The 14314-nt window shown below is 39.8% G+C and overlaps 1 protein-coding gene across 1 annotated transcript in view; it reads right to left on the bottom strand.

The window, feature by feature from the left end:
- Positions 1-3030: 3030 nt before the first annotated feature.
- Positions 3031-14314, bottom strand: part of LOC120020270 (guanylate kinase-like) — a 29483-nt gene continuing 18199 nt past the window's right edge. Inside the window, exons 2-7 of the mRNA XM_038963819.1 lie at positions 6120-6233; positions 5978-6019; positions 5583-5818; positions 5333-5417; positions 5135-5220; positions 3031-4976 (exon numbers count right to left, since the gene is read on the bottom strand). Coding sequence (XP_038819747.1) covers positions 4941-4976; positions 5135-5220; positions 5333-5417; positions 5583-5818; positions 5978-6019; positions 6120-6233 — 599 coding nt within the window. The 3' untranslated portion in view covers positions 3031-4940. The remainder of the gene's footprint in view (positions 4977-5134; positions 5221-5332; positions 5418-5582; positions 5819-5977; positions 6020-6119; positions 6234-14314) is intronic.

Here is a 14314-nt window from a genome sequence, read left to right as displayed (position 1 = left end):
AATTATGAGTGTTGTAACATGGATTGACACTATTTTCAAGTTCAAAACTCCATTTCCTTTACCCTCAGGCGACAGATGTTTATAATTTGAACTCCTTGATGTTAAACTTCTGTCCTGTAGGAGAACATCAGTGTACAGCACTATACACTAAGTGTACAAAACATTAGGAATACCTTCCTAATGTTGAGTTGCACCCCCTTTTGCCCTCAGAACAGCTTCTATTTGTCGGGGCATGGACTCTACAAGGTGTCGACAGAGTTCCTCAGGGATGCTGCCCCATGTTGGCCAAAATGCTTCCCACAGTTGTCAAGTTGGTTGGTTGTCCTTTGGGTGTTGGACCATTGTTGATACACACCTGAAACTGTTGAGCGTGAAATCCAGCAGCGTTGCAGTTCTTGACACTCAAACGTGTGCCTGGCACCTACTACCATACCCCGTACAAAGGTACTTAAATCTTCTGTCTTGCCCATTCACCCTCTGAATGGCACACATACACAATCCATGTCTCAGTTGTCTCAAGGCTTAGAAATCCTTCTTTAACCCGTCTCCTCCCCTTCATCTACACTGATTGACATCAATAAGGGATCAGTCTATGTCATGGTGTTCCTAATGTTTTGTACACTCAGTGTATGTCTCTCTGTTGTTTCCAGCTGAAGTTTAATGAACAAAGAATATCCACCTTGACTTGTAGCATATCAGTTTGTACATAGGCTAACTCCTGTGAAAGGAGGAACTGTTTGTGTTCTCGAACAGTAACTGACCAAACCAATGACTTCAGCAACAAAGATGGTATTGTACAGTAAAGAGCAGTCAGATTTGAAATGTTACAGAGAAGTTGTAATTCTGGAATCCAACCCAAAAAGAATAACTTTGACAAGATGATAGGAGTATAAGAGATTTGATTACTGAAGTTGCTGAATTGTGTGACACGTTGACAATGTTCTCTTAATAGCAGACACATGGATCATTGAATTGTACTTCAGATTGGGTACTCTGTCCTCCTGTGCAGAAGAAAGTCTCAAATGTTTTAAACATTTCTAAATGGTCAATTACATGTTGTGCAGAGTTGATACATTTACATGAACTGTATATCACTTGTGGTGTGGAATGATCTAGGTCTATGATTGTGTTATACAGGTCTCATATAAAAGGGTATCAATTTACTTCAGGTTATATACATCCAAAACATGAAGCCATATAGGATAATTAATCTTGTCCTGGGTCATTTGTTTTATAGAAAGCCAACTCTTCATTGTCAGTTTATTGAGAGCAATGAACAGTGGATTGACTTTAGACAATTTTAAAAGTATTTGTGATTACTTTGGAGTAAAATGTAATTAAAATATGTTTAGAAAAGTGACAGCATGATATGTATTAGCTGTTTGAAAGCTGATTTGAGTGTTCATCAGATTAACACTGTCATTTCAATCCTTTATTCGGTTCAGGTGAGAGCAGTTGCATAGTTAGGTGTGAGTCATTGATCACACTGGATTTAAGAACTTTGTTGCAATATCATGTTTTAAATAGTGAATTACTGTTTCCCAAAGTAAGAGTGTTTTATTTTTGTTTTATGTTATTTTAAACGTATTGTAGAAGCATTGAAATACTTGTTTGCTGTAAGAAATTCAACATAAAGCACAAATAGGGTTTGACTGCACACGTTTAGTTAATAAAAATAAATGTTGAATATACCTAAATAAATGAATTGCAACTGATGAACATGATCGGCCTGTTTTATTCACTTCTGGTGAACGTGTGGGTTGGTTTATATCAGGGTTGGACAACTCCAGTCCTCCAGGACCAGAGGGGTAGGCACACTTTTCCCCATCCCTAGCAAACACAGCTGATTAAACTAATTACATTCTAAAACTGAAGATCATGATTAGTTGATTGTTGGAACCAGGATTGTTTGCTGGGGTTGGGGCAAAAGTGTGACACGTCTGGGACCTGTTGGATCGGAGGGTGAGGGCTAGGGCCATTCCCCCCAGAAATGTCCGGGAACTTGCAGGTGCCTTGGTGGAAGAGTGGGGTAACATCTCACAGCAAGAACAAATCTGGTGCAGTCCATGAGGAGGAGATGCACTGCAGGACTTAATGCAGCTGGTGACCACACCAGATACTGACTGCTACTTTTGATTTTGACCCCCCCCCTCCCTCTTTGTTCAGGGACACATTATTCCATTTCTGTTCATGTCTGTGGAACTTCAGTTTATGTCTCAGTTGTTGAATCTTATGTTCATACAAATATTTACATGTTAAGTTTGCTGAAAATAAATGCAGTTGACAGTGAGGACGTTTTTTTTTTTTGCTGAGTTTTGAAGTGTAGGGCTAAGAAATACTAGCCAGAATTAGGAGTCAACAATGGTAGCTCTAACTATTGATTACATATTGCAGGTCAGGTGCTTGGCCTTCAACCTGCCATAATGTTCAGCAAATCATTGGCTGTTTTCAGTTACTGATTGAAAACTGGATCACTACGTGTTAGGTGAGAATTATCGGTTAATTGAATGATTCGAATATTCCGCCCTGAAACATATAATTGTATGGAAGTGATTAGAATGTATAACATCATAATCAATAAATGTGTAGTCTAAAGACAATATGTCTTCATGGTATTATAAACACAGACTGTCTGAGCTTGGTGCCGACCTGACTAGAGATTTGGGAGAGAACAGGGAGTGTGTCTCAAGGACAAGGTCACTAATCTCTGGCGGCTGGGTAGCAGGACATGTGTGTGCGTCTGTTTGTATGTGTGTGTGCGTCTGTCTGTGTGCATGTGCGTCTGTTTGTGTGTGTATGGTTGTGTGAATGTGTGAGTGAGAAAATTAATTGTATTCTTGACTTTAGAACGTTCTCTGAATAAACTGTACTAACCTTTTGTATAAGCTGAGTCTTTGACTAATTATTATTATACCCATGGTCTTACAAACCTCGGGAATTGGTCAGAGCTATTGATTGAATGTTATTATCATTGGGATTGGAAATTCTCTTATCACTACGTGTAGAAAATAAAAGGATATCCAGGCAATATAGTTTCATTATTTGACTTTACTACAGTTGTAAAACACATACATAAAATGTTACTAGACATACATATTTGTAAAACAAGGACTTGAAGGCTGGGTGAATTGTCAATATCTGGCCAATGTAAACAATTATACATGCAAAGCAGGGCTTCAATCTGCATCGGTGAAGTTCAGCTTTATAGCGTGATTTAAAATGAAAGGCAACGTTTCCGCTTTAGTGGAGACTGCATTCACGGTAAACGCTGCATGTCAGCTCAATCGTAAATTACCTTAAATTCTATCAATGAATCTAACGCTTCAGCTTTAGACTGAATCAAGCCTTAAATCATTGAAAGGTTGGTTAGTGAAAAAGTCAAATATGTTTCATTAAGTAATTTGTGCAAAGTAATGAATTTCATGTTCAAAGGGAGATCAAATACAAAGGACAAGCAGTGGCACAGTAGTCATGGGCCACAGTAGCCTATGTCAAATAAAAAAGTTACTAATGCACTCAATTTGGGTTGTGAATGGAAGTTGCCTTGTAAAACAAGGCATGTCAAACTACAAACTTAAAAGACATCAAAAGCTGCTGAGACAATGTAGCCTTTTTTAAGACCGGTTTTGTTGAATTCAATGTAGCCAGTTTCAAGTAAAGCCGATGCTCCGTGTGCTTAGTTCTAAGCTTTTCTTTATTCTCCTTTAAGGACGGACACTATTTGCTCCAGTTATTTAAATATGCCATTGATCTTTTATTCTCATTCAATTGTTTTCTGTCCAAAAGAACCCGCTGCATATTATACTACAGGTGAGATTTGTAAAATAATGATGTATACAAAACATATACAATATAAAAGTTTCACGCCTGTACAACAGTGAACAAAAATCGATCCGGGGCAAGTCGTGGTCTCAGGAAGTGCAGCTTCCTGTATAGCTGTTCTAGTGATTAACATGATTGTAAATCCTAATTGGCAATCTGTTGTTTTATTGGTAAATTAAGTAATTCTATCATTTCAATAGTATGGTAAAACCTACAGGGAAACTTCAAACATGGATTGCTTCACACACACAAGTTGACTAGGATCCCTAGCAAACAGCAGCTAAGCTACAGTAAGTTCCTGAGATCAGCTATGAATGTATATGAATGGATGGGGCTTCCCTGTATGACTATGCAAGGGCCAGAGTTAGCTAGTGCCCAAGCCCCTGGCATTGTGATTGGTTGTTAGCTGCTCTATGTTGACAATACTGTTAGCCAACAATCCCTCTTAAAAGGAATGAAAGGCCTGGGCCTCTCCCTACTCTTTACCTTTCTGGCTATAGCTGTGGAACCGTGTTGTGGCTAATGACAACAAACGCATTTCCGTACAACCACATTTTCAGGTCAGTTCTGCTAGACAGGAACAGAACAGCAATGTTCCGAAGCTGTACTGACAGGGCTAGACTTCAGGGCAAGCCATGACATTTGCGAACATACCATACAAGTATCCACTCTTGCTGAACACTAGGTGGAATGGGTCTTGTTATTATGGTCAGAGTGAATACAAATAGAATGCTTAGGGGCTATAATACTGGTAGATGCACAGAAGAATGACTTGGCGGCAGAAACTCCTGTGTGCAGTACTCCTTCATAGTAAAATAAAACAAGGTAGTCCCAGGTTAACCATTAATGGAGTATTTTTCTTTGTGGATCAAAATACAACAACTTTGAAGCTGACCACCAGCCAAATAAATAAATACAGCAAAATAGTTCACTTCTATCTTCCAAATATGTAAAAAGATATTCCTGCGCACTCAGAAGGCTACCATCTGTGGTTCGGGGCGAGGCAGGTTGTCTGTAGTTCCTTCCAACACCGGTATCTGACGGAATGTTCAGGATTGGAATAGGAGGGCTGCCATTTTGTAAGGAGTGGCCAGGATGGCTGTCAGGTTTCTCGTCGCTTAAGACAAGTTGTTTTTCTGAACTTTTTTGATTTCCTGAAGAAAGAAAGTAGGTTTGAGGATGACATTTTGGAGATGGTGAAAATCAACACTGACATATCTATTAATGATTTACTGACACATATCTATTATGTTAAATGGTGCATATGGCCCAGTCCATCATACCCAGCTCTGTTATGTCACTACAAACTCACCTCAATAAGGGCGTCTTTCAACTTCCCATAGGCATCGTCGAGATTATCATTGACAATGACAATGTCAAATATGCCAGGTTCCTTGCCTGAAAGATCAGGGGAACCGTTTTAGACAACATCCTTCAAGAACTTCTCAACATTTCATTTATAAACATACAACTCTGTTTTAGGCCAAAGTCTCTCCAGAATCAGACTCACTTATCTCCATGTCCACCTGAGCAGCATCTAAACGTTTCTGGAGGCTCTCCTCTGACTCAGTATTTCTGTCCCTTAAACGTTTCTCCTAAAATGCCAAAATGTCAGAGGGAGATCATCATGGGTGGGTTAGCGTTAGATCAGGAGTTACTACACTTTTATAACCATATTGTACTTATATAACCAATTATACACAAGTTAAACAAGACAAATGACCCTGGTACACCATTTTATATTGCCTCCTGGCTCTCACCAGTATGTTCATGGACGGAGGCTGGATCGAGATGTAGATGGGGTTGAGGTCTGTCGTCTTCACAGCCCTAACGCCCTGCATGTCGATGTCCAGGATGCAGATCAGGTTCTTGTCTTTAACGGCCTGCACCGAGGCCTTGCTCGTCCCGTACATGTTCCCCGAAAACACTGCGCTTTCAACGAACTCCCCTTTGTCGATGCTGGCCTGCATGTACTCCCTTGTAACATAATGGTAATCTGAAACAACAATTTCATGTTAAAAGGTTGGTTATTGAAAATAATAAAGACACAGGGGACAGCATAGGTCGCCCAAAGATGGTTGAAGCTAATTAAATTGATGCAACAGGAGGATTTGGAGCACAAGTGTCTATCTTGGAGTTTAAAAACCCTACCTACCTTTGCCATTCTCTTCACCAGGACGAGGGCTCCTTGTTGTATCTAAAGGATGAGAGCACACAATTAGATATTTTATTTCTGTAACTGACACCTCCCTGACATTTTACACAGTTAACAGGGGACTGGTGCAGAGCACACTTACGCGAGACGCTGAAGCCAAACACGCCCTCGTACTCCTTGAGCAGGTTCTTGAGCAGCGTGCTCTTCCCAGCCCCTGACGGGCCACTCAACACCACTGGCCTGGGTCCTGCCATAGCTGGGGGAGAGGAGGAGAGACAGGGTAAGATGAGAACACAACAGAGTCTGGAATTCCTCACTGCACAGGGTGTGGTGGTTACATCATGTCTTCATGGCATGAGTTATGTAACGAGACAAACGGTTGGAACTGGTGTCATGAGGAGAAATGGCCCGGCACAGCAGCTGTCATTCTTGAGATTAAAAACATACCTAGGCTTATCCTTTATTCACATGATGAAACTAGTAAATCTCTAGTTGCCTTTATTCAAATAGTGGTGTAATACACCTGGTCTAAACAACACCACAAATAGGCCCAAGGGCTGAATATGATGAACCAGGTATCCTATAAAAACTGATGAATTGGTGAATCTGCAGTACACATCCTAAGCAAGACTAGTTTGACCAAATATCCCCAACACCTACAGTGGTTATCATGTCCTGTTAGGCCGTTACCACGGCACCACCATGGAACAATCTAATCGGAGAGCCTAAAATGACTCTGCTGCTTCCGATTGCAAGGCAGAAGAAGTGATTTCAGTACAGCTTTTCAGTCTGGAATGACTGTTTAAAATCTGCAATATGTAAACTTTTGGACAACCTGAACAAATTTGCATAGAAATGTGAGATCTCGATCTGTCACTCTCATTGAAAGCAAGCCTAAGAAGCGGTAAAACTGTTCTACGTGCCGATCTCATCATACTCGTAATTGTATCCGTTCTATCACACTTGATACTCGTAAATCAGAAAACCCAGAAGTGCGCTTTAAATGCTGGTAAAGCCTATACCTCAAGTGCACTATCACTCAGAGGGCATTAGTATGTTGCTTCACGCATTCATTAATATGGTCAGTAATGCACAAGGCTGAGTACTTATTTTTACAGTGTAAAGATAGGAATACTAGAGAACATTTTACACTACACCTATTCAAACAGAGATATCAGAGAGGGCAGTTATTACACCTTGAGAAGATAGACAAGAAATCCTCAACAGTTTGAGCCAAATAAACAAGTTCGGACCAAAACAACATTAGAAGATTCCAATGGAAGTCAGGGGGGCTGAACTCTGATATTACACAGGTACTTAAGGAGTGGGAGAAGGGGTTTGCTAGTTTGTTCTTAGGTAACGAAAATGTGGCATATTTTGAGGAAGATTTTTTATAAAGACATTTTCCCTGAGAACTAAAATGGAAATCAATGTTAGAACCCACACACACACGTATGTACAGTTGAAGTCGGAAGTTTACATACACTTAAGTTGGAATCATTAAAACTCGTTTTCAATCACTCCACAAATTTCTTATTAACAAACTAGTTTTGGCAAGTCGGTTAGGACATCAACTTTGTGCATGACACAAGTCATTTTTTCAACAATTGTTTAGACCGATTATTTCACTGTATCACAATTCCAATGGGTCAGAAGTTTACATACACTAAGTTGACTGTGCTTTTAAACAGCTTGGAAAATTCCAGAAAATGAAGTCATGGCTTTAGAAGCTTCTGATAGGCTAATTGACATCATTTGAGTCAATTGGAGGTGTACCTGTGGATGTATTTCAAGGCCTACCGTCAAACTCAGTGCCTCTTTGCTTGACATCATGGGAAAATCAAAAGAAATCAGCCAAGACCTCAGAAAATAAATACAATTGTAGACCTCCACAAGTCTGGTTCATCCTTGGGAGCAATTTCCAAATGCCTGAAGGTACCGCGTTCATCTGTACAAACAATAGTACGCAAGTATAAACACCATGGGACCATGCAGACGTCATACCGCTCAGGAAGGAGACGTGTTCTGTCTCCTAGAGATGAACGTACTTTGGTGTGAAAAGTGCAATCAATCCCAGAACAACAGCAAAGGACCTTGTGAAGATGCTGGAGGAAACAGGTACAAAGGTATCTATATCCACAGTAAAACGAGTCCTATACTGACATAGCCTGAAAGGCCGCTCAGCAAGGAAGAAGCCACTTCTCCAAAACCGCCATAAAAAAGCCAGACTACAGTTTGCAACTGCACATGGGGACAAAGATTGTACTTTTTGGAGAAATGTCCTCTGGTCTGATGAAACAAAAATAGAACTGTTTGGCCATAATGACCATCGTTATTTTTGGAGGAAAAGGGGGGAGGCTTGCAAGCCGAAGAACACCATCTCAACCGCGAAGCACAGGGGTGGAAACATCATGTTGTGGGGGTGCTTTGCTGCAGGAGGGACTGGTGCACTTCACAAAATAGATGGCATCATGAGGAAAGAAAATTATGTGGATATATTGAAGTAACATCAAGACATCAGTCAGGAAGTTAAAGCTTGGTCGCAAATGGGTCTTCCAAATGGACAATGACCATGTATACTTCCAAAGTTGTGGCAAAATGACCTAAGGACAACAAAAAGTCAAGATATTGGCGTGGCCATCACAAAGCCCTGACCTTAATCCTATTGAAAATGTGTGGGCAGAACTGAAAAAGCGTGTGCGAGCAAGGAGGCCTACAAACCTGACTCAGTTACACCAGCTCTGTCAGGAGGAATGGGTCAAAATTCACCCGAAACATTTGACCCAAGTTAAACAATTTAAAGGCAATACTACCAAATACTAATTGAGTGCATGTAAACTTCTGACCCACTGGGAATGTGATGAAAGAAATAAATCACTTTACTATTATTCTGACATTTCACATTCTTAAAATAAAGTTGTGATCCTAACTGATCTAAAACAGGGAATTTTTACTAGGATTAAATGTCAGGAATTGTGAAAAACTGAGTTTAAATGTATTCGGCTAAGGTGTATTTCAACTGTACACACACGAGGAGCTTTCTGTGGCAGAAGTTAAGGTGATTGACGCAGCAAACAATGGGAAAGCGTTTGGCATTGATGAACTAATGAAGTTTTAAATATCCTTAATTAATTGATGTCCTATATGATTTTCTACACATTTGTTTTGAGTACAGTATACTGCCATCTACCTGGTATAAGTCTATAGTGAATCCCATTCCCAAATCTTCGTAAAAAGACCAGAGTGCCACTGAATTATAGGAGCATAAGTTTATAAATTATATTCATTCATTCTCAACCAATAGGCTAATGACCTTTTAGGAGAATCAAAACATTCTGGTGGAAGAACATTTATTTATTTTTTTGTGAATCCAGAGCCTGTATAGATCATATCTTCTCGATCTGTACAATAATAAGAAATAGATTACACAAAGACTACTTTTGCATGTTTCATTGATTTCGCAAATAGGGATCTTTTAGCCTATAGTTTGTTAAAGACGGGTTGACCTTATCACGCAATCCAGTCTCTTTACAAAGTACCAATTGGTACAGATTGGTTTCCCACATCCTCGGGTGTAAAACAAGGAGACACCTTATCACCGACTCGGTTTGCCATGTTTAGTAATGATTTGGCAAAAGAAATGCAACAGTTAAATATTGGAGTAAGATATGATGAAATGCTAAGTATCCTTTTACATGCTGATATTATTTTGATGGCAGAAACTGAACAAGACCTGAAGAACATGTTATTATGTGCAGTCAATTTGTGTAAAAAAAAGAAAAATAAGACTCATGATCAACCAGACAAAAACACAGAATGCATTTTAGAAAACCAGGTACTAAGAGAAGTGTTTTTCAGTTTTTTGGTGTAAACATTGAGTTTACTAGAAATGATAAATATTTGGGTCTTTTGATTGATGAACATCTTCCCTGGCCGACTCAGCAAATAGAGCTCTTGGGGGAGTTATATGAAGAAGAAAAAAACCTCAAAGATATTGGTTATGATACGTATTCCAAACTGTATCAGACATGCATGTCTCCTGTTCTGGACTATTTAGCAGGAGTGTGGGGTGCTAAGAGGTATCTCAAAAACAAACATGTCCATAACAGAGCAGTACGTTACTTTTTACGTGTCCACAAGTTTGCAACTATACTTGCAATAACTGGGGACATGGGCTGTGAGTTGAGATGGAAGGCGTGTATGGTGAGACTGGAATATGCCAACTGCCAGAATAGCTAGCAAAGTTTTTCAAATGGGATCTATCCCATAGGGGGAGCCTGGGCAACTCAAATGTCGGACCTTTTTCAACATTCTGACTGAACATCTGTACAAAAACCAAATAAAGGAAGAAGACATCAATATTATTTTAACTGTTGATACAATATGAAGAAAAAAAATGGGTGGAGGAGATTAATCATAAACCCAAATTGAGAACCTTTTGTTTGATTAAGGGTGAATTCGTGTGTGAGAGATACATTGTGTATAACCTACCTAAAAGCAAGAGATCGCTATGTGCTCAGGTGAGATCAGGGATTTTGCCTCTGCGTATTGAAACAGGTCAGATCAGGGATATTGCCTCTGCGTATTGAAACAGGTCAGATCAGGGATATTGCCTCTGCGTATTGAAACAGGTCAGATCAGGGATATTGCCTCTGCGTATTGAAACAGGTCAGATCAGGGATATTGCCTCTGCGTATTGAAACAGGTCAGATCAGGGATATTGCCTCTGCGTATTGAAACAGGTCAGATCAGGGATATTGCCTCTGCGTATTGAAACAGGTCAGATCAGGGATATTGCCTCTGCGTATTGAAACAGGTCAGATCAGGGATATTGCCTCTGCGTATTGAAACAGGTCAGATCAGGGATATTGCCTCTGCGTATTGAAACAGGTCGGTATAGAGGTGAAATTGAAGAGGAAAGACTACGTAACTATTGTGACCTTGAAGAAATAGAGAACAAAACCCATTTTATCCTCTATTTCTTCAAGTTACATAGCCCTTTCTACCACGATAAACAATTGGTCTTATTCCAGAAAGCACACCAGATATACCTGGCATTGTGTGGCTGAGTGATGAGGAGAAACTGAAATGTTTGTCCATTGTGTATTTCTGTTTGAGGAAGATTTAGATAAAACCTGGAATAAAATAAGAAGTGCTGCCTATAATTAAATTGTAAAAATATTTAGCGTCTATGTGGTAAATGGTACATGTGTATATAGATTGTGTATAGGCTTGTCTCCCATATGAATCTTCTTTGTGCCAGACTGGGTTCAAAAGCCTTCCATTTCATTTTTCTGTATATAGTGATATTTATTGTTTGGATAACCTTATTTACTTTTATGTATTGATTTTTACATTTAAATCTTTTCACTCTTTATGCGATGCGCAATGCAGAAAACACTGGAAGAATTATCACCACGTGAATTAAATGTAATGTTTGTGTCAATTAAACCCATAAGGGATGGGTTGCCAATTGGCGATGACCAAAAAAAATACAATTCATACAAAATAAAAATCATTCATTCACACACATTGCAACCCCGACAGACGACAATGCACAATTTACTTAATTAGTCCTATTCAATTATCAACAAGATAGGCTATTTATTAGCCGGATGCATGGCTGCTACATTTATTCCAGACAGAGATTTAGATGAAGGTAGGCTAATTCACTTGACCCATATATTGTTTCACTTGCAAGAGCAACATTCTCGCCTGACATTTGTAAATCAAGATAAACAATATACAATTGTCATTTTCAGTGGCGACCCATCATGCAGGGCTGGTGGGTTAGAGCCCCACCGGTTTTGAACCCCACCTGTTTAGCTAGGGCCATAAAACATTGTCACCCGTTTTATAATTGTATATATTTTTTTGTTGCCCGTTTTGCATGTTATTTTGGCATTAATACGTGTAAAGTAAAAAATAAAATCTTTAAATTAATAAAACGCATACAAAACATGGTCTCTGTTTTCCTTTCTTAAAGGCATCTGCAAAATGCAGGTGTTTCAGCCTAGCTCAGTGCTTTCTGTGGTGGTGCAGCAGCCAGCGGAAAATACGGAGCATAGGGGTTGGTAATGTTCTCTAGTGCCGTGATTGGCTCAGTGTTCTGTCACTCATGGGGACACTATGTCACTGCAAAATCTACAGGAAGAGCTCGTAAATTCAAACCCTTTGGGTGCTGCCATAGTTACATTAGAAGTGCCCATCCAAGAAGGCTCAAGGTTATGGTCCACAGATAAAATGACATCAAATCACGTTAGATCTACCGCAGCTTTGATTGGACAACATACGTTCAAAATCTTAGCTAGCAGTCATCATGAATCAAGTCAACAATCTACTGGAAAATCCTTGTCATATGAAGAGAAATTATAGATAAAACGTAATGTGCTCATCGGCCATAAACATTACACAACAAGTTGGAAAACACATTCAACAATGAGTGGTTTGGAAGTCATTTTCCAAGCATAAAAATGTATTGGGCCATCAAAAGGTTGAATATTGGCCATGCTGTCAATCCAGAATGACTTCTGCACAGTTAAAAACTGGAAATCTCAGACTTCAGTGAGTTCAAGACAACTGGAAAGTGGGGAAAAAACAAGATCAGACTGGGAAAATATATTTTGAACGGTCATCCAACTCTATGTCAGGAACCTAGGCCTCTTTCTAGAGCGCTGACCTGAAGATCACTGGTGTCATGATTCAACATTGTTGTTGTCCCCAGAGAATGCCAGACTTTGATGAGATTTGCCCACAAAGGACCAACGCACCACCTTCCTGTTCAAGTGAGCACAGCACAACAAGGTGAGTCCAAAAATGTATTGTATGCTGCTGCATAAACGATGTAATATGCATACTGTAGCTTAGAAAGTAGATTAATTGAAATGGATTGCCTCTTATCCGCTCGTCGTCCCCTTATGCCACAGTTCGTACATCTCAATTGTCAGTAGAAACCACATTTGTTTCGGCAGGTCTGCAATATCAGCTGTTTTTTTAAAGGCAGTACATGAGGCTGAATTAACTGTTTCCCTGCCAGACAAGGCTCCGCTGAAGAAAAAAGCTCTGCTGTTGGGACAACTTTAAGTAGGCCCTAACAGTTTGTGGGCACAGTTAGTCACCGTGATAGTGTAATGAATGTATTATTTAGTGTTGTCTTGTCTAGTGGCTTTGCTGGCATGTATAAAAATTACAATTGGGGTGTTTGCCCCACCAACAATTACATGCTAAAAATTGCCAATGGTCTTTTATTTGCCCTAATGATATGTCGCTCGGTAAACATGCCTATGCGAGAATAAATAATAATAGCAAGCATCGGCTTTGATCACGACATAATGACAGACGTCGTCAGCAATGGAATAATTATACGGCCAGACAAGGTAGGTCTACCAAACAATGTCAAGTAGACAGACAAAAACAACCATATGGCCTCAGCAAAGTCGTCTGGAAATAACTAAATTGAACAACAATGACTAGCTACGGATCGTACACGTTAGAAGATGAAATTTGTGCCCTGAGACGAGTGAGTGAAACAGAGCAGTTTATTGTAATCCAATCGTTGCAGCAGGCTCAATCGATACCCCGCCCGTTCCTTTACAGACAGAAGAACTAGCCAATAGTTGTTTAGAGCACGCAGCTCTTTACACTGTTTGAGTGAGAGCGAGAAATGCTGGCAGCTGAAAATAGTTTTCCGATCAGTTAAATTACAACAAAAATACTCGTGTCAAAATCTTATTCGGAAAATTCTCCATATCAGTTATGATACTCATTTTGTCCGAGTACTCAGCACAACCCTAATTTCTATACTTCCCGTTCTTAAGGTTAGTTTCTGCATATTTTACTTTCGGTTTTGTACACCAGATTCAAACAGCTGAAAATACAAAAAATGTTTTAGTTATGGAAGATGTATTTTCACAGCGGTTTCGATGGCACAATTACTCTAATCTCTACATAATGACTGCCTGTTTAGTCTCAAACTGAAATTAAGCAAACTATTTAGTTGTTAACCATATTGGCTAAAGTCGCTCTTCCTCCTTACCTTTGGTCACCGTCAGTAGACTTGTGAGTGAGGGAGCTGGGTGAGCAACAGGATGTGTGAGGACAGAATAGGAAAGTGAATTGAGCAGCACGATTATATGCTGAAGCCTGGGGCCAGTCAAATGTGTTTGTGGTGGCAGACTGTATGAACGCACGCGCAAACATAGTGAAACCAAATCGTTAATCCCTCCAATCACCTCTCAGTACACAGTTTAAACCCTGGCCATCAGTTTGTGACATACCTGAAAGAAGGCTATCGCTAGGTTGTCTGTAGGCCAGGGGTGTCAGACGACCCTTGGCCAT

The sequence above is a fragment of the Salvelinus namaycush genome, chromosome 25 (genome assembly GCF_016432855.1).
Source record: "Salvelinus namaycush isolate Seneca chromosome 25, SaNama_1.0, whole genome shotgun sequence".
In the NCBI taxonomy this organism is placed as follows: domain Eukaryota; kingdom Metazoa; phylum Chordata; class Actinopteri; order Salmoniformes; family Salmonidae; genus Salvelinus; species Salvelinus namaycush.
The sequence above is the reverse complement of the archived record's forward strand: the minus strand, read 5'-3'. Positions and strand labels throughout refer to the sequence as shown.